This window comes from Triturus cristatus, chromosome 5_1 (genome assembly GCF_964204655.1).
Source record: "Triturus cristatus chromosome 5_1, aTriCri1.1, whole genome shotgun sequence".
NCBI lineage: Eukaryota > Metazoa > Chordata > Amphibia > Caudata > Salamandridae > Triturus > Triturus cristatus.
Genome location: NC_140587.1, coordinates 295709132 through 295730719, shown reverse-complemented (window position 1 = coordinate 295730719; position 21588 = coordinate 295709132). Strand labels below are relative to the sequence as shown.

Below are 21588 nucleotides of genomic sequence, written 5' to 3'. Positions count from 1 at the left end.
GCATTTCACACCCTAAGTTGGAAGGGTATGCCCAGACGTGGGTCCCATGCTCACTGCGCCACTGGATTCATGCTAGCCTGGCTGTGGAGGGTTGATGCCCCGAAACCGGTCCCAGGATGCTCGTTTCTGGTCCAGGCTTGGCAGTTCGGGCAGGACTGTTCCCATGAGGCACAGGGTCAAGACTGATTTGCATATGGCTGCGTCCAAACTGGGGTGGCGTGGTGAGCAAAAGAATGATGGATTAAACCCAAATCTTTGTGACTGGGGGTGAATGTTTGCATTGTTCAGTATTCCGTCCATCAATTGTTCCTTTTGCATAGAATATAAAAGACAGCAGCACAGGAGACTGGTGAATTCATGCTGACAACCTGAGAAGCATTAATATTTGATAAATGTGCAGTGTCCATGGCCCTTAAACAAGGACACACTTCATATTCATATGTTTTACTATGAAGAACCATACTATGGAGTTGACTGGTATTAAAAAAGATGTTGATCTGTTTGTCAGAGTTGATCTGCGATGATAACTAAATGGATCTAACACACACTAGAATTGAATACAAGTTTAAGGCGACCCTTGGTGAGCAGTGTCCAAAAATATTGATAATTAAGGTGGATGAAAAATCCGAAATTAGATTGGTGTACTATGCAAAAGGAAGTATCACTGCGATTGCACAGGAACTTACTTTATAACCTACACAGTGAGCGATTTTGATAACTAAAGGTCATTGGCCAATTTATAACAACCGAACAATTACTTCGCTTTTTGACAGTTTGATAAATTGATAATAACAAATTGGTGAGGTTGTGGTGAATTCTAGGACTGGTAAAGATGAAGGTATAAAGCGTGTTATGTATGGAGATGTTTTGTTTAGGACATGAAATAAAATGGGTCAAATAACTAGTTAAACTTCTGACCAATATGTGTTATGTGTCAAATATGTTGTGATTCAGCAGCATTGACGCTTATACATAAGTTGATAAGGCACAAGTTGTATTCTGTGTACCTGAAGCATTTCGTTCTGTGCTTTTTTGTAGCAATTCTAAAAGTGTATAAAAACGATTGTGGGCACTAAATTGTTATCTGCAGCACAGAGAGGGCTCACTGGTTATCCTACCAATAAATAACAAACGTCAGGTCTACTGGGTACTTGACTGACTTTTTAAATGTATTACACACGAACTACTCCTTGTGGAACACAAGGCCCCTTCACTGCTTTGTAGCATTATTCAATATTTAAAGTGTTTCTCATAAAATACAAACAAAACACTCACCTTGATGTTTCTGTGTCCCCCGATACACTCCTCTGAACATCGGATCTGTTAGATTAATACCAATATCTGCAACAAACACAAGAGTGTTTCAGCAGGCACTGTCTCACAATCACAGTCAAGTTAATCAACAAGTTTGACTTCATTTACAGAATTGACCAAAAATAAGTATATCTAAAGGTGCACTGTTTCCTTCCAAGACTTGTCGGCAGCAGAACTCAAGAATACATTTCTCTGTCACCACCTGACCACATAGCCTATCTCCTGCATCCTTGAAAAACACCTTACAGCTTTTCCTGTACTACAGCAACCTTCTTACTAATCACACAACTGACAGCCACCCCTGACAAGGACGAACAATCTCTTTGGTGGCACCCAGGATTGTAAAAACATTTTTGTTCTTTGTCAAGCAAAAGTCCAATCTGCCGAACGTATTTAATTTATGACTTCAAGACTGCGCCGTTTGTTTCTAAGCAGCATGTTGGGTAGGGGAAAAGAGATGTAAAGAGATAACTAAACTAAAACAAGCATTTGCAATGCAATAGGTCTCGCATTTATGCGAGTTTAAGCTATTGGCATTGTAAATGACAATGCCAATAGCTTAAACTCACGTAAATGTGAGATCTATTGCATTGCAAATGTTTTTGTTTAACTTTAAAAGTCCCCGTACTTCAGGGACGTGTGAGCTTCAATTTACGATATTACGCGGCAAGAATAACTAACAGCAACATTTGGATTATAATGTGGCGAAATTCGTTTTGAAATATATTGAAAGAATAGTCGAGGTAAGAGATTATATGCTATAGAAACACGTAGTTGGTTTACAACATATATTGCAAGAGTAAAGTCATATTAAGGATTGATCATATTATATGTATTCTTTGCAGAGGATATCTTCTTTTGAAACGTGGAGTCACATTATAGTTGGAATTCATACACGAATACGGGAGGTATGATGGTTCGGTTTTGGAAATATGAGGTGACTGGTGCGTACTGAGAAACCTTGCCCCATGTGCTCCATAACTCATCCTGTTGATATTTATTTGATGTCAGATACATGACCTAATTGAAGTTTAAGGTAATGATCAATCAATTATTTGCGGGGTTTGCGCACATTAGATACTAATGGTGGCATGATAATAATTCAAACTATTTGATTGGTAATCACTATAGGATTATGAAATTACGTATACACATTAATCTTAGGGACACTATATTATACTTGTTATCATTTAAATAAGGAATGTAGGTTAGTAGAACATTTGCATGTGTGTTTACTGAGCACTGGAAACTGTTATGTTGTAAGCACTGTGTGTAGTCCTCATGCATGAGGTTTTCTTTGGGCTCACTTTAGCTGTTATTTTAATTTTCTTATATTTGTTGGTACTACAATTGTGGTTATTTGTTACTTCCAGCCCTGAGGAAGTCGCACGGTTGATTACCATAGCGACGAAATGCGTTGGGAATGGAAGATTTTGGAAATAAAAGAAGACTAAAAAGATCAGGAGCCCAATTGAATTTTGTGCTATCTCAGGAACTTGTATACTGTATATGGACATTGAGCGTGTGCATCAGCATAATCTGTGATCTATTTGTCTTTCTCTTGGGAAATTGGGTGTTTTTCCCATTGTTTGATGGCACCGCAGTATAATCAGTCTTAACAAAAATATCTGTGTAATTTTGTAGGAGCGCCTTATTCCGTTACACCTACCTTAAGTTAAACTAAAACAAGCACTTGCAATGCAATAGGTCTCGCATTTATGCGACTTTAAGCTATTGGCATTGTAAATGACAATGCCAATAGCTTAAACTCACGTAAATGCGAGATCTATTGCATTGCAAATGTTTTTGTTTAACTTTAAAACTGAGCGTGGCACAGCTTCAAGGACACCGCACTTGGTTTCTTTTTTTTGTTTTTACTTTAACACTGAGCGCGGTGTCCTTGAAGTGGGCGCCACGCTGAGTGTGAAAGTTTTAAAAAAAAAACGAGCGCGATGTCCTTGAAGCTGCGCCGCGCTCAGTTTTAAAGTAAAAAACTAAATAAACAAACAGCACGGTGTCCCTGGGGCAAGTAAAAAAAAAGAATTAAACAGAGCGAGATGTTCCAGAAATGGACGCCGCGCTCAATATGAAAAATAAATAAAATTAACATTGAAAATGATCGCGGTGTCCCTAAAGCAGCCGCCGGTGTCCCCATCAGAGCCAACCATTAACAAAAATAGTGTTTACCCCCTAGATAAAGCAGGCCGTGTAACCAGCCAAGTAAAAGGTCCAGTCGTTATGGGCCGTTAAACAGATGGAGACAAGGCAGTACCAAGGCGGGACTAACAAGCCCATTTACGAATCAGAAGCCACCATTTATGAAGGACATTGACACAAAGCCAACGACAAATATGGGCGGAGAGTGTGAGACGCTTTAACAACATAACCTAATACAGCAGTCCTCGTAGAGCAAGCAGCGCATGCGCTCTGCCGCCAGGCTCGACCTAAAAAGAAGCAAAGTGCATTACATTCAGGAAGAAGGTGTGCTGTAGGAAAAAAGAACTAAGTATGTGATAGGCGCTGGAAAGGTTCTAATGATGACGAGGGGTGAGCCAGTCCTAGATGCTTCTGCATAATGAATCAAACCTAACTTGCATAGAAGCAGTAAAGAACACTGGTGCCCAGGTGACCAGTAAGTGGTGTGCTCATTATGAAAGAGAAGTTAGGTGACCACTTCATTCCATGTCATCAGCGATAGTGTGGATACAGTCCTGTACTATTTTTTTAAATACATTGCTATTGGGTAGTGCAATTGAAGCAAACTAGCAATATAACATTCAGAATTCATAAGGATGTCACACCAAAGCTGTAGACTAGAAACAGGGTGTCTGTGAAGAAATTGAATAAGGTGGGTATCCTAAAATTGCAGTAGATGAGGCTATGTGGTTGATCATTATGTATTTATTTTTAATTAGGGTTTATCTTAAGTGCTATTACCTATCCCATTTACTGGCCTCACAGCTCTAATGTGGTTGCTAGTGGGTAAGCAGGAGGCCCAATCTAAAACTGTCCAATAGTCCCTTCCACTAGCGGACTAGAAAAAGTAATAGGGCTGATGGAAAGTAGTCCAGCTTTAGGCATCTGATCAGTAGGCCTTCTGCATGTAAGTCAGTCACTCCTCAAATGTCAACGGGTCTACTCGAATGACAGAGTGAACAACTGATTTCCAGAATCTGAGATTGCCATTTTCAAGTCTCAGGTGGGTGAATAAAGAGCTCTATAGGACAGCTCAGGTGATGAATTGAATATTCTCCTAATCTTTTTTTGTGTAGCATAATGTTCTATGTTGGAACCCATCTTTTCTGGGTGTTTTCCCTCTGGTCAGATCCATAGTTACTTATCTCTTGCATCATTGATGAACTTCCAACAACTCCTCTGTTCATTGATAGTAGGGGAGAGTTGTTTTGGGAGGTGGGACTGAGCAGGAGCGTGTTGAACAGAACTCAAGAAAACTGCTTCCATTTAAAAAAAGAAAGGTGTACCACAGCATATAGCATGAATTAGACTGTGATCTAAATATTTTGTTTTAGGAGCAACCTCATCTATACATCAGTTACGACACTACGCATCATTAAAACTGAAGCATTTCAAAAACATTTAGCTAATTTCACATATTTTGAAAAAAGCTAGGAGTTCCATAAAATGACATCCTATAGCCTTTCCTTTCACAGTCTCTGTACCCCAGTAACATTGTCACATAATTAACTTTACTTTTGCTAACTGCAAAGCGAGGGGAGTTTGTATAAACCAATCCCTGTTTACAAAAATAAGCATTGATTTATCAAAAGCCTAGCCTGATATTTGACCTATTCCTGTGAAAATCAGCAAATGTGACAAGAGAAATACAGAATTTAAAGGTATCTTTACTTATTGCTTGGACTTTTGTGACCCACTAAAAATCGGATCACAACCCAACAGTGGGGTGCGACCCACAGTTTCGGGAACACTGGTCTAGAAGCAATATGAGTTCTGAATAATTCTCTTTTGTCTCATTGGAATATAACTATGTACGATATGAATAGAAGGCCTGATTAATTTCCTGTTGTGAGCGTCTTCCTTGACCTGTGTCAACGTACATTATGGTAATAGTAGCATGGCTAAAGCTAGAGTTTAACAGTACAATTGTTGCAGAGGGAAGCAGGCAGCATCTCACACGCAGGGGATATGCAGGTAGCGTTCTAGTGGTCAACTAGACGCTACTATTTAAGGGCCATGTGTACGCGGACGCGCAGCGGGCATGCCTAAAGCAAACCCGTCTGCGCTCATCCGTGTCCGGACTGCACTCGGAACCCTGGTCTGTTCATTGGCGAGCAGACATCAGCTACCAGATACTCCAGAAATTTCCTATTAAAGTTATGAGGTTGGCTGGAATGTGTTCCCTTACTTGGACCTCTATGCGCAGCAGCAATGTTGCTGTTTGACGTGTGGTTTTCAGGTGAACTATCCACAAGGCAGGGGCGGGGGTCTTAACAGGTGGATGGGTAATCCCCAGTCTCTACACCTGATATAGATAAAAGGGTGCACTAGCCATATAGCAGAGGCTATGTTTAAAGGTTTCCTTATAAATTCACGCTAGCTTATAAAACAAACTGGAGTTCGCTGTTTTTCTGGCTTCTTGGGACCCTGACTGGGTCTTTATAACTGAGACCTGGGCCAATAAAAAGTAAGGTCCAGACCTAGTTGATGCCATTCAGTCAAATGACTCAATTCGATGGGTGGATATGGCCATTAGGCCGGGAGGGGGACGGCTATTGTGTTTAAAGTCTCGCTCGCGAGATTTAATGTTTTAGGAGTGGGGCTTTAACCCGCCCCTTTTTTCCCTCTTCTCCATTGGCTGGCCTCTTAAATGCTGGTCAGCCATTGGAGAAGAGCTTTGTCTCTCCAAACAAGCCCCGTCTTTTTCGGATTCGGGGCGTGTGTTTAACTTTCTTTCTCTCCTCTGGAATGTAAACATTCCAGCCAATGGCAAGAGGAGAGAAAGAAAAACACGCCCCCGAATCCGAAAACGCCGCTGCGTTTCTCCGAGGCATTTCTGCTTGACCTCGGAGAAAGGCGGTGGTGTTAATGGCGTCCTCTACCCCTGTTCTCGGCTCCCGTGTTCGGCTGCTGCTCTGGTCTCCTCCCCCCTGTCCTCTCAGGCTGGCCCAGCATGGGGCTCCCGGGGGCCTTTTGTGCGCGGTAATTGGTTAAAGATATATGGCAGCTTCGATTACTGTAATTACCATCAGAGGCCGCTGAAAGAAGTCAGTTGGGATTTGCGGGGCCAGTGGACGGGGTCTGCCGCCACCCAGGCAGAGAGCAGAGGGGCGCGGTTCACCCCGGCGCATGGGGGAATGGGGGCAAAGCGGGCTCCCACCACCACAGTCCCAGCCAGCCCTGCAGGGATACCGGGCCGGAGGCGCAAGGCCGGTCTTCTCATGTCTCGATGGATGCACCCGGGGGAGTTTCACAGACCCGGTCCCAGCCGCGCATTAATCCGATCCGGAGGAGCGGTAGGCACAGGCCCCGTGCCACGCCGCTGATGGTGCCATGCAGACCCAGTACCCTCCCGGAGCCCCCTGGGAGGGGGTAAGCCCCGGTCCCATGTCATGTATGATTGAAGGGGGGGGGCACTGACCCAGCCAGACCCTTAGAGGGGAAACAAACCCATCCTGCAGAGGTAGGCAGAGCCCCCCCAACCATGCCCCCTCGGGTGCCATACTAGGGCGCGAGACCCAGTCCTGCAGGAATCCCGGGGTAGGAGTATGCGCAGACGGGCTATGATACCATAAATCCCCGATTCCCCAGAGTCCCAGATAGTAGTAATCGCAGGCCCCATGTTATGTCAGGCCCATCCTCGCACCAGGGGCGTTTAAAGGGTGTATGGATGTAACCCGACCAGCTTGCACTAAAGCGGTAGGGACCAGCATGTCCGCCAGTCACGGGGTGGCACTAGGGCAGAGCCCCCGCTTTACACGTGATGATGGGGGTGGGGGTGGCGATGGGGATAGGACGGTGCGATCAACACCATCTACCTACATCGGTAGGTCTACAGAGGCCCAGCCTGCTCTGCACCCTAGGAACGGGGGAATTGCCCGGCAGAGGTAACCAGCACCAGGACTCTACGAGGGTAAGAGCCTTGGGGGAGCCTGTCAATCACGGGGTCTCCGGACCCATACATCAGAACATCGAGGCTCTTTATCAAAGAGTCTGATATGCGAATGAGGCCCTGATATATTAGTCCGTCGGTCCATCGCCCATATCTCGCAGGTGTTCGTTGGGCTTGGGCTGCTTTGGCCCATCTAAAGGATTGGGGTCCCTGGAGGTTTGGGGCCCCTCTGCACCGCATTGCTGGAGGAGCTCCACCGGGCACTGTGCTGCAGCGGAGTCCCGGCTCTGCCAAGCTACGCGCCGTCTGACTCTGAACACTGGGCTGGGAGTCACCGAATTTACGCGTCTGGGGCTGACTCTGACGGTCTTTAGAGTGACATTCCAATGGAGTCGCCCTCACTGCCGCTTCTACACTCTCTTTAGGAAACAGCCGCCTCCCGTTTCACTGCGAGCACACGTATATACCCGCAGGGGTGTTAACCTGAGCCAGCTTGGGCTGCACTTTAAACATTGTCCTGTGCTTATTGGTCCAGAAGTTGAACAGCAGGAGTTAGGACGCCCTGTGCCATTAAACGTGCGTCTCAAGCACATTACTGTCCCAATATATATATTTTAATTTTTGGAATGTTATATAGGGCGACCCGAAAGTATCAGAGCGCTTTACACGCGCACCAGTTGCGTTCCAGACGGACACATTTATTTTGACATGGGGAGATTAAGTTTAAACGTCCCAGCCGAGACTCGAAAATATATATTTTTAACCATCACATGTTTGCAAATTTGAAGCACTTCTGAAGGATTTTCAGAGATGGAAACGCTCTTGGAAAACACGAGTCTCTGGGGTAATGCCAGCTCATAAGAAATGTGCATAACAGGCATTTCTAGGTTTCTTAAGGTCTGTATTCAACGCCAGGAGCTGCTTTCACTTGCGAGATCACAGCGAACTGCTCCGTTTTTCGAGGCTGCAGGACACAACATAAAGACCGAGCCTGCAGGAGTAAGGTATTGTCATACTGAATTAGCATATTTTGGAGTGATGTTGCATACGTTTATATATGGCCCAGCAAATACAGAGGAAATGTTAGCTATGACTGGGAACTCGGTTTTATAGACTTGAAAGTAATTTGATTTTCTCTTTCAGTTAGCCGAGGTTATACCCAGTTTATTCATCTAATCAACCATCATCAATAGAAATCCATTTATTAGATTGGGCATTTTTGACTCATTTTGTAATAGTTTAACGAGCTGCACGGTACTAGAGCGTTACCATAAAAAAAATAAACATATTGTGTCTGATAAAACAATCACCCTGAGAAAAGCAAGATGCATGTATAGATTTGAAAAGTATTGTCTGGATTACCTATATTGCAGAGTTTTATTTTATATAACGCAAACTTGACCCGAATCCAATCAGGTATCAGAACGCTGTTCAGTGTCATTACCGAGACTCAAACCCAGTTCCCTGGGCTCCTTGATGGGGAAAGGTTTCTCTTAATCTTGATAGAACCTGTTGAGGGGTTTGTCAGTTGATCCAGCAAAAAGTAAATATGTGTCAAATTTTGAGGTTACTGTGCGGCTCTGTGTGTGTGGCTCTGTGTGTGTGTGGGGTGGCTCTGTGTGGGGGTGGCTCTGTATGGGGGTGGCTCTGTTTGGGTGTGGCTCTGTGTGTGTGTTGGGGTGGCTCTGTGTGTGGGGGGGTGACGCTGTGTGTGTGTGGGGGTGGCACTGTGTGTGTGTGGGGCTGGCTCTGTGTGTGTGTGGGGCTGGCTCTGTGTGTGTGTGGGTGGCTGTGTGTGAGTGTGTGGCTCTGTGTGTGGGGGAAGGTCTGTGTGTGTGTGGGTGGCTTTTTTTGTAGGTGGCTCTATGTGTGGTGGGTATGTGTGTGTGTGGGTAACTCTGTGTGTGTAGGCGGCTCTGTGGGTGGCTCTATTTGTGTGTGGGTTGCTCTATGTGAGTGGCTCTGTGTGGATGGCTGTGTGTGTGTGGGTGACTTTGGGTGTGTGGCTCTGTGTGTGGGTGCAAATGCAATAGGTCTCGCATTTGAGAGTGATTAAGCTATTGACACTGTAAATAACAATGCGGTTTCTTTAAATATTTTAAAAACAAAAACATAAACAAAAATAATGTCATGAGCAATGCCAATAGCTTTAACTTTAACAATGCCGAGACCATTGCATTGTAAATGCTTGTTTAAATGAGCTAAGCTACTTAATTGAACCTTTTATGACTAATAGGTGTCAGACCATCTTGGACAGTTTTAATTTTCATTTTGAAGAGAACAACAACCAAGACTCTCTAGCACTTATTGATACCTTGTCCAGCTTGGGAATGATTCAATTGGTATCAGCCCCCACACATGAGGCAGGTCACACCCTAGGCGATATATTTTCAAAGGATATCAGGGTGTCCAATCAATCAGTTACTTCCCTTCCCTGTTATGACCATAGCGCAGTCACTTTTTCTTTTACATCCTCCTCCACAGTTAGAAGTTGGCAGCCCTTTAAGAGTAAATCCAAGTTAAGAAATTGGAAGGGGGTTTCAGCTGAAGCCCTGTCCAACACTCTGGACTGCATTACCATTAACATTTTGGAGGATGAAGATAAAGGTGCGGATGCTTTTGCAGTGTAGCTGAAGATGGCGGCTAACACACATTTACCTGCTGGTAATACATACTTCTCATCAGTTGATCTCCATAAATAATTTTTATCTTGTATACACAAAAGCTGAAACAAATTCTGACACGCCAGACCATCAACTTCATTATGCTGTCAGTAAATCAATCTCTCCTAATAGGCTTGTACTGCTAAGCCTGCATTTTGCGCTGCTCTCATAATTTCAACCAAGTAACTTGTTTCTGTGGAACCTTTCCTTTCAAGTGCTCAATTACATGAGTATACGTCTGCATGACAATCTAAGACTGCTTTACAAAGAGGGGCATCTCTCTGTGGTTCCTGATCTGGCCACTGAGTATTGTCTTACACTCACCATACAAATCTTTAGGTACTACAAATGAAAACAATCTATATAGATCTTCACTAAACGTTGGAAAATGTATGTACCTTGTTACATTTTTCAAGTCTCTGATCACATTAGGTAATGCTCTTAAATTGTCTCACAAAGGTGCAAACTTTTATTCTTGCAAATCGCATTTGGTTAGCCTCATTATAAAAGTGTTACATTTTATTTTTAGATAAATCTAATTCAATTTTTTAGACAGTTCCTCAAGTTTTTCATTTGCACGTTGAGCATGTTTTCATGCTTCTGCCCTCAAAAACACCAATTCATCATTATTAAACATTGCCATTTTATCAGTATAAATTCCAATTTGTATCATTTCATCCAAATTCTCTTGAAGCTTAAAATTATTAATCTCCACTGTTTTCATTTCCCTTTGGAAAGATGGACCAGCCTCTGGTTCCTCTCACCTTATAATTGGCTCTCCTGCTTCCACTTCTCTCACTTGAACAAGAGTCTCGTTAGACGGGGATGGTCTGGCTTCAATGAAGAAACAATCCATGAATTTTCCCTCTCCTTCGGAATTACTCTTATCCTCAATATCTGTCTCATTTCTAGTTTTATCTTTCTTTTCTTTATTATTAAACTGAATCAGCAACAATTGCAGGAAATACACCCACAGTCTCTAACACATTCTCACGCCATTCCCCCTTCTGTAAACGTGATCTGGCATCCAGTCACTTTTTCACAGCCTTACCAATCAGATCTTTTAGCATTTTCTGATGTGATTTTTCATTGGCCACGCAGTCCCATTCATTCAGTGCTTCAAAACTTGCAGGTCTCGGCTCCGGTCAATCACAATATCATTTCAAAACAAACCTTAAAATAATACATAATATCAAGAAACCAAAACACATAAGCCCTTTGTCTCCCTACTAGGACACGTAATGAAAAAGGGAAATAGCATCTTAAAAGCACCACCAATCGTACACAGAGATAGGCCTTTTACCAGCAACAACCTACCCTTGAAATGAGCGTTGTTAAGCCTTCCACATAGACTAAACACCACTACTTCTTATTAGTTCCCACTCACAACTAGACTGTTAAGGATCTCAAAAAGGTCAACCTATTATTAACCTGGAACCACACCTTGTTCATCAGACAATATTATATCAAACTTGAGCCCTCCTTAAATCCAAATCCTTTTCGTAAACCTCATAAAATCAATATCTTTAACAAAATATAATTTGCAGCACAACACAACACACTGAAATACTAAACAGCATTAAACTTCAACTTTTTCCAAAGCATCCCCAAAGCACATCATCATTGAAAAAGCACAATTACAAATGAAATAACCAAATCAATATACCACCTCACAAGTAGCATGACATCTCACACTACGCAAAATCTTATTGATACTCACTGAATCCACTCATTAAACAACATGCATGGTTACTCTGGGAATAATTCAAACTCTCCACGATTCTTCAACTTTCCACCACGAAAAGGTTTAACTAATTAGCCCAATTAATTTGTTAATTAGGTTAACTGGCTCATTGTCTGCATTCGCCACCAACAATATGCTAATGCTGTAATTAAAATAATTTAAGAGGGTCGACTCGTAGGATTTAGACTGACCCTTCATAAGACTGAGCCCAAACCAATCAAATAAACTTACGCAAGACAAAGTTCCAAGTTAAACCTAATAGGTTTATCAATATTAACATCATTACAAAAGGCAAACAGTGGCTAGTTAATCAACAGCAATAAATGTCTCAAGAGTAAATCAAAATCAAATAATGTGAGAGGATCAACATATCAACATAAGATCCACCTCCAAAGAAAGCAGGCAGACTGAATTAAGTATAGTTTATTAAGAGGACTGATTTAGAGTCTGCCTTCAAAGGAAGGTCCGAAAAAACTAAGTATAAATCAAATGGCAGATGAGCGTAGAGATAACACAAATAGAAAGACAACAAAAGTCATTGATAGTCTGAGAAAGTGAAGGAAGTCAAAAAAAAGTCTGGCACATATCCCAGAAACATTATCTTTTACAGTGTTTAGACACAAAAGCTGCACGCATTCAGTGGTCAGATGTGACATTTTAGGGTTAAACTAGCAATATATCAGCTAGCAAGCCAATAAATAATCTAATAGATAAGATACATTTAATAATATACATCCACAAACACCTACTTCGAACTGCGTTCAACATTCAACGACTATGAGTGACACTTTCTTGCGAGCAAAATCAACCAATGAAGACGAAGGAAATACAAAAATATCAGAAAGTACACCCATTTGAGCAACAGAAAACTCTAAGAAGATCCTAAAACTGCTGCAAAGCAGCTGAAATGGAAGGGCACTAACCTAGTGCCCAGTTGACTTTGGCTAATGGTCATGACGCGTGTTATGAAGAACCAAAGTACTCAGGTAAGAACGTACTTTATTATCCACCACCAACGCAGTCCATCGCCTTCTAGTCAAACAGGACCCAAAGAGGCAGCAATAGAATGTTGGGAACAAAGGGAGGGGAGTACCATTTGGCAGAAGGTGGAGGGCGAAAAGCGGGGCAAACCACAGGTTACAACACATCTCCCTGGGCAGGGAAAACAACAAAGAGATCAAACAAAAGAGAATCCCCATTGGAATAACAGGAAAGCTGCCCCTGTAGAGAGCAATAAGAATGGAAGCAACTTTAAGTAATACTATAGTCTTTGTGCCAAGAAGGACGTGTGATGTTTCTTGTCAATCTGCGAACACAGTCAGAGTTACTAGGCGAAGATACTGCAACTCCTTCCCCTATTTGTGGAGATTTACACTTGACCACTCTGTCCATTCCCCACGTTTGTCCATTTTCCAAATGGACAACATTTCTTCCTACACTTGCAATTTTGACGGGCTCAGAAAATCTGGAAAAATTCCTTCTTTTAGCCGGTGGAAAGTCTATGCGAACCCAATCACCTGATTCAAATGATGGTACATTGACGCCCTTTTTCTGGTCATACCTCATTTTATATTTCTCTTGTTGATTTGCAATTTTTCTTGCGATGTCCAGCCAGTCTATGTTGCAGTTGTATGTATTACGCAGCCACCCTGCTGTGAGATTGGTCTTAGGTTTCCTTCCTTTCAGAGATACAAATGGTGAAACTCGTGTGACTGTGTTTGGTGCGGTTCTGTATGACCATATCATTTCTTGCAGGGCTTGTTTGGCAGCTATGCCTGTGGCTTCTGCTCTTTGTAGACATTCTTTAATGACCCTGTTCATGCGTTCTACTAATCCATTAGCTCTGGGACAATATAACGCTGTTTTCAGATGGTTAATGCGTAGGTCAGACAAAAAATTCTTCATCAAGTCTGAGGTAAATTTGACCCCATTGTCTGCTACAGTTGAATCCGGTATACCTTCCTCATAGAAAGTCTCCTTTAAAAATTGAATTAGATTCCTTGTATCAATAATGTTTACCCATTTGGTTACCACCCATCTTGAGTGATAGTCCATGAGGACCATGATAAAACGGTCAGTAGCTTGTCTAAGATTTAAAGGTCCAATAATGTCTAACGCCAGTTTAGACCATGGACGGTCTGGAACTTCAACCGGCGACAATGGAGGTTTCCTTATAGACAGAGTTTTGTCACTTTTGGCACAGTCTACACAGTTATTGACTACACTTTCCACCATTCTGTCCATACTTGCCCACCAGTATTCTTCCCTTACTTTGTTTTTAGTTAAACTCCGACCAAGATGTCCTACATGCGCTAGAGTAATGATTTTGTCTCTCATTCCTTCAGGGGGTACAATTTTCTTCCCACGATATATAGTTCCATTAATTATACTCATTCTTGCCTTACTTCCCAGAATTTACCAACCAGGTCAGGTAGCATGTTCTTTTGCTCAGGCCACCCATTTCTGATGAGTTCTTTTAAGGTTCTTGATGTGTTGTCTACTAGTTTTGCAGTCTTCATTCCAATCAAATGGATGTTTGGTTTTGAGGAGATTGCGCAACGGTTCCACCCTGCTGGCATAATTTTGAATAAATTTAGAATAATATTCAGATAATCCTAAAAAGGATTTTAATTCCTCTACATTGGTGGGAGCAGCTGCTTCAAGTATGGCTTCCACAAGATTCATTTTAGGTTTGATTCCTTCACTGGAAATGGTATGCCCTAAATATTCTACGGATTTTACACCTATTTGGCACTTGTCTCTTTTTAATGTAAGACCTGCTTGGCTCAGCTTTTGTAGGGTACTCCTGAACCTGTCATTGTGTTCAAGATCATCTCTGCCAAAAATCAAAATGTCATCTTGAAACCACAACGTACCTGGTACGTCTTTGAGTACATGCTGCATAATTCTTTGAAATGCAGCCGCAGCTGATGCTAGCCCAAAAGGCATTCGGAGATATTGGAACGCTGCCAAGCGTGTAATAAATGAGGTTAAGTGTCGGCACTCCGGATGTAACTCCACTTGGTGATATGCCGATGATAAATCAAGGACACTGAAATGACTGGCATCTTTAATTAGGGTAAGGATTTAATGTATTCTGGGTAGCGGATGCCTATCTACCCAAATATCTTTATTTAGGTCCCTGAGATCAATGCAAAGTCTAATTTCTTTGCTAGCAGCCTTGGACGTGATTACAATGGGGGATAGCCATTGGGAGCACTCTATGGGTTCTATGACACCTAGCTCTAGTAGTCTATTTAATTCTTTCTGTAAGGGTTCATGCATTAAATGAGGAATTGGCTCACTTTATATGTAATGGCCTTGGCCTTGTCTTTGAGTTTTATGCAATGCTGATAATTTTTAAGTAGACCTAATTTATTAGTAAATGCTTCCGGAAATTCTTCACAAATAGCTTGGCCACATACTGATCTTTCTACTAAAAGAACTTGATCCCTGCTGTTGGGGTCGAGCTTCATACCTAGGTCTTTTTGATGTCTCCAACCAATTAAATTAGACCCTTTCTCAGATACATAAATTTTACCTACTGTGCTTCTGCCTTTGTACTCAATTCTCATAGTAGTCATCCCAAGCAGTGAAATAGGGTCTCCCCCATACCCTCTGGGTTTTATGTTTGCTTCTTCAAGTGTTTCTAATTTATTGGGAAACAACCCTTCAAATACTTTACCGTCTAATAAGGTGTATGGAGAGCATGAATCAGCGAAAACTCTTACCAACTTGTTGCCTACCGTGATCGTGCATTCCGGAAATTTAACTACACTGTCCTTATCTTCCACTTGGAACATCAACTTATTGTCTGCAGGTACAGTTTCGGATTCAATCAGAGAAACTCTCTTTGAATTTTCATGAAATGCTCTGGCTATATGTCCTTTCTTTCCACATATGTGGCATGTCGCATTCCTTGCAGGGCAAGAAGGACTATTGGCCAAGTGTGCTGGGTTGCCACACCTATAACATTTAATTTTTGAACCTGGAATTATCACATTTTTCTGTTTGAAATCTTTTTCCTTTGACATATCTTGTTTGACAATAGCATTCACCTCATGACATTTGGATTCCTCACTTACATTAATTTATTTTATACATTCAGCTGTGTGTTCCACACCTAAAGCTATTTCTATTGCTTGTTTCAGATCCGGGTTACCTGTCAAAAGCTTCTCTTGAATTTTATGATTGTTCGTGCATCTGACCAACTGGTCTCTAATAAGAGAGTCAGTTAGCCCTTCGAACTCACAAGTGTTGGATAAACCCTTTAGAGCTGCAATATAATGTTATGTTGTTATGTTATGTTAAATAATTTATAAAGCGCAACGGTTACCCTAGGGTGTCCTGGCGCTGTTACCAAAGCTTAAGTAGCCACGTTACCAACGAGCGGAGTGAAGCACGCGCATTTAGTGGGTAAATAACCATGTTTTTAAAGCCCTTCTAAAGGACAGCAGGTCGACAGGTTTCTGAGTTGGGCCGGAAGGGCATTCCAGGCCTTTGCTGCCCCTACTACAAATCTTCTGCCTCCCCAAGATTGTTTTTTTACCTTGGGGATAGAGGCAAGTTTTGCTCCCCGAGACCGGAGATCTCTACATGGTATATACCATTTTAGGTGTTCTTGCAAATAGACCGGTCCGGTCGCGTGGAGAGCCTTAAAAGCAGTGCATAATGTTTTAAAGAGAATCCTTTTCCTGACTGGAAGCCAGTGCAGTTTCTGAATTTCCTTCGATATGGGTGCAAATTTAGGGATCCCGGACAATAATCTGGCTGCTGCATTCTGCAGCCTCTGCAATTTCTTCAAAAAACGCTCCTGGATGTTAAGATAGAGACCATTACAGTAGTCTAATTTGGACATCACCAAGGCAGAGACGACTGTTTTCTGGCTACCTGTAGGCAAGAAAGGCAGGATTTTTCTCATAGTCCGCAGAACGAAAGATGTAGATGAAGAGACTGAATTGATTTGGGCCCCCAAGTTCAGCTTGTCATCCACTATTACTCCCAGGTTTTTTACTTTTGGAGCTGGGGCTGGGAAATTTCCCATACTGACCGGCCACCATTTAGAATTCCAAAAAGTTGGAGTGTTTCCAAACACCATGACCTCAGTTTTATCAGAATTCAGCTTCAGGCAGTTTTCCGCCATCCAGAGACTCACTGCCATCATGCAATCATGAAATCTGATTGCCAAGCTGTCCTCCTGGCCTTGCTGCACGGATACCACAATTTGATTATCATCAGCATAGGATGTTAAGTCAAACCCCAGGGTCTTAATAATGGGGGCCAATGATGACACATAGATATTAAACAGGGTCGGGCTCAAGGATGAGCCCTGTGGAACTCCACAGGGTAGGACAAATGGACTAGAGCAGAACTCACCCATGGAAACCACCTGAGATCTTTCAGTGAGAAATGATTTAATGAGGCTCCAGGCCTTGCCCTGAATATAAGATTTTACCTTTTCACTTTTACCTTGAGCTCTTGAAAAAAATGTGTGCCTTTCCAACACAACATTTATTGCTTTACCAAAATGCTTCTCCAGTTTGTTCATGGTAGCTAAATAAACGTTGAAATCACCTTCACTACCCCCTTCATCATCTGTGTCAGGGCCTTCCAAATTATTATAAATCTTCCTACCTTCTACTCCTAGATTATGTAGTAAGATGTGCTGCTTCCTGAAATTTGAAAACTTTTCTCCTCCTATCGCAATCAAGTATGATTCAAATATAACCCTCCAATCTTTCCAACATATAGTAGGATCACCTTCTTCATTGAGAAAAGGAGGAGGTAATGCCATGTTTAACGCAGCCATGCTGAAAATACACAAAATAGAAACTATATTCCTTACTAGAATAGCCTTGTAATGGACCCAGTATAAGTGCACAAAACAATTAAAAGCAGGAAAAAAATCACATAACAACCTAATATATACAATAATGAAACCTTATTTAACAGCATGTATGACAGGCATAAACTGACATTTCAAGATGACTTTTGCGGTAATCACATACATGTAACAAAAGCTGTGCCTATCAGCGTGCAACGATCTTTAGTTGGTAAGACAGGCAGACACAAGCAGTGCCCATAAGCGTGAAAAAAAAGGACTTGTGGAAATAAAATGTGGCAATTATGATGAATGACGCAGGAAATTCTGCCGAATGAACTCCACAGTACTGATAGGCAATATAAAATAAGCTGTGCCTATCAGCGTGCTCTTCAGTGATATACCCACAACAAGAGGATATGAAAAATAATATATATATATCCCAAAAGGTGTTGATAGGCAGTGATGAGGCTGTGCCTATCAGAGTGACCAGTAACTTCAGCGCTTAAGACTTGTTGAAAATAAGGATTGAGGAAAATAACTAGTTTTGCATTAATTTGAAGAATCTGCTGATAAGAAACTTAAGCCACACGGGGTACTCGACAGAAGGAGAAGGATCCCCACACGCAGAGATGCCGATCACCAACCCCGTGATAACGGGAAATGAACAGCTCTCAGGGTGCATAGACTTCCAAGGATGTGGCAAGATAAAATACCACAATCGCCACCAACACGCAGCTGACAACAACAGTGCGGTAAAACACCACACGCACCGATAACCAATAAAACACTGCAGTGAGTGCGTTTAATTCTTATATCACCAAGTCATAATGTGCTGCAAGACCAGATGCTAATGAGACACTCAGAGGCCAGCTCAGCTAGGCTGAAGTGAGCCCCGGACTTAGTCGTACTAACTAGCGCTATATCATCAATAACTCTAAAACAACATAGACACCGGTCTCATCATGACCACTGTAGTGCTTCTGTGCCTGAAAACGGTTTTGAGGTGAACTCTAAATTAACCCTGCAATTGCCTGCCTCACTAACATTAACTTTCACCCATCCCTTCCTCCTACACTTCATTCTACTCATGTCTACTTAGTCTCCTATCGACCCTCTTTTTCCTCCCTTCCCTCCCACATTTCAGTGTTCCCTTTTTGCTCTCAGCTCTTTTGCGCAAAGTCCCTCTTCTCTTTTAATTCACTCTCCTCTCTCTCCCTACAGCCTTCTGCCACATTGCATGTGTCCTCATCTCTAATTTCAGCTCTCTCTCGAACATCCCTCGCTTGCCATCATCTTGTGTCTCTCACTAACCACTCTCCCTCAGTATCTTGCTCTTGGACAAGTACATACTGAAAATTTTAATCCAGTCAAATCAATTTTGTGGAATTGTATATTTGGCTTATGTGAAGAGTGGTGGCTGCTTCCTGCACAATTATGCAATTATCTCAGTTCATGCCTCCAGTACATCAGTCCCCTGGGGAAATATTTATTGCGATGAAAAGCCAATATTCAGGTGTGCATGTGATCGGCCCGGTAAGGGCTCAAGCCATTTGCATTTCACAATAGAGACATGCAGGACTATATGGACTACTAAAGACCCGACTCTCTCCCTTCAAAAGAAAGCTGCTCCTCCTCACTTGTTTTTTCCTCTACCTTTCTCACCCATCTGCCATCATTTCCTGGCTCTGCCTTTGCTGCCATGTTTTCCACCTCTCCACTAGGCTCTTCCTTGCTTTTCGCCAGGCACAAGTGCCGGTATTTTCCTTCCTCCTCTCGTGCATGGGGATCCCAATAAAAGTCAAAATGGCTTGGAAGCTGCAAAAGCACCTGAACCATTCAGGGGATCACCGTGAGTGGCAGCTGATTCTATCAATCCACTGCCAGCAGTGCAGGATGCGCCCATATTCACCAGAACTGGCACAGGTGCAGGGCAGAACTCAGGTCTTCATTGCCAGTCAAGTCACAGCGCACAGGCACCTTTTGATTGGCGCAGACAAAGTAAGTGGCAGGGAACATGCTCCTCATCTGTACAACGGACTCGGGAGAGAAACATTTAAACCCATGCTATGTGAGATGATGCTCTGAGCTGATCTGATTTGCGTGATAAGTCATTGTGCCTGCCGTGATGCGAAATACACCTCATTATGTGTTGCTCTAACGCCTGATATGCAACCCTTGGCAAGGCTGAGAAACCATGGATTACGCTTCTTTTTCGCTGATTTTCTGAAATTGCAAACACACAAAGAAACACATACAAGTGGATAAAAGCTTGTTCACATGAAATAAAAAACGTGCACATTTCTCTCTACGAGAATGCAAGCGGGCTGCGGCGTAGTCACATAAACCTATGCTTATTTGAATTAGACGTTTTTCTAAGTTATACAGACATTCTAACACCCTTCAGCTCGTTTCTTCTCCAGTACAGTCATGTCACCATTCCACAAACGCAACAGTGCTCTGTGCCTCTCATGTCAGAGGTCTGAGGGATGAGACTGGCCAATTAAGAGACACCCGCAACTTGGAGTAAGTGTGACTACAGGATGGTGTCCCCACTCTGTTCCTGAGTTAGGATAATCGTTGATGAAACTCGGGTACGCAGACGGTGTGTTTCTACAGAACGGGCAAGTATAGCCATTTACGACTCCCCTACCATATAGTAACAAGACTAGGAGGGTACCTCTCTAGAACCTTCTTAAGGGATCCGTATCCTGATGAATGCCATCTACCCTATCGGTCGGCAATCTACGGCAGAAACATGTTGATACGGCAGACAGGGTAATGGTGTTGTTACTTTTCCATATACTCATATATAATTTTTCTTTTAATTCTGCCAAGTGGGATCTATAATAAAGGTGTCGATACAGACTTAGACAGTTTTTAGGTCTCGCCTGAGCTAGCGCTTGCGCTGCTCTGTGCGAGATATTTTGTAAGTGGGATTTTCAAAGTGCTACCCACAGTCTTTTGGCTGGCCTAAAGCTTGAGTGCACGATCACATGCAGGTGCACAGCTGCCATCTAATGGCTCCTCGGCTCCCACTCCCCCCTCCCTTCTCTATAGCTTTGGCTCCTTTGTTTGTACACCCTCCCTTCTCTCCCCGCTCTTTTCGCACTCCCCCCTCCCTTCTAATCAGTTTCCTTGACGCTCCTCGGATTGACCTTCCCCCTCCCTTCTCTCCCCGCCTCATCGCAGAGACGGAGGAGACAGAGCCATCCTGCATGGTTAATGCTTCCACTACCCCCTCCCTTCTAATCAGTTTCCTTGACGGTGACTTTTTTTTTGGGACAGCTGCTCTTAACATGTATGAACATTTGTTTCACTTTCTACTCACAAACTAGGAACAGTTCTTCACACAGCACGGGCCGGATTCGCGGCAGCAGCACTTCATCTGCTGTTTGCTGGCCTGCTCGCTCCCCTTCCCTGCTCTCGAGCTCCCCTGGTATAGTTTGCCTACCTCTGCTCTTGTTTTCGCAGGCATGATGAAAGGTTTGAAATAATGGCGGAAATAATGGCGGAGCCGAGTCTCGCGCTATCAAGGTTCCGTTGTGCGCAATATTTTGTTTTCTTGTTTGCCTCAGCTTGTGTATCTGTACATCACCCGATTCACGGATGCTGTGCTTCATGATTCGGTCGGCATTTGGCATTTGCATCGCAGGTTTAATTATTGTTTTGCTTTTGAGGCCGTTCACCTTTTAATGACGTGCCCCCTTTCATTTTCACATCGCATCTGGTTGCCTGCATGTGGAAGCCGGCTCACCCTTTGCTGTCTCTCCCTTCACCACGCCTCCACCACCCCTCCAAGATCGCTGCTTGTATTTTATGTTATTTGCCCAAAATCAAAGTATGTTGAGCTGACGCCGAGACTCAAAGTCCCGAGTCTGCAGCTCTGACCACACGCCCTTCATAGCATTTTTGATGCCGTTTCATTGTTGTTTTTTTTAAATGGAGCTCAAATGCT

The 21588-nt window shown here is 42.9% G+C and overlaps 1 protein-coding gene across 1 annotated transcript in view; it reads right to left on the bottom strand.

The window, feature by feature from the left end:
- The window catches only part of TATDN1 (TatD DNase domain containing 1), a 195367-nt gene that overhangs the window by 156774 nt on the left and 17005 nt on the right, over positions 1 to 21588 (bottom strand). Inside the window, exon 2 of the mRNA XM_085604980.1 lies at positions 1276 to 1341. Coding sequence (XP_085461106.1) covers positions 1276 to 1341 — 66 coding nt within the window. The remainder of the gene's footprint in view (positions 1 to 1275; positions 1342 to 21588) is intronic.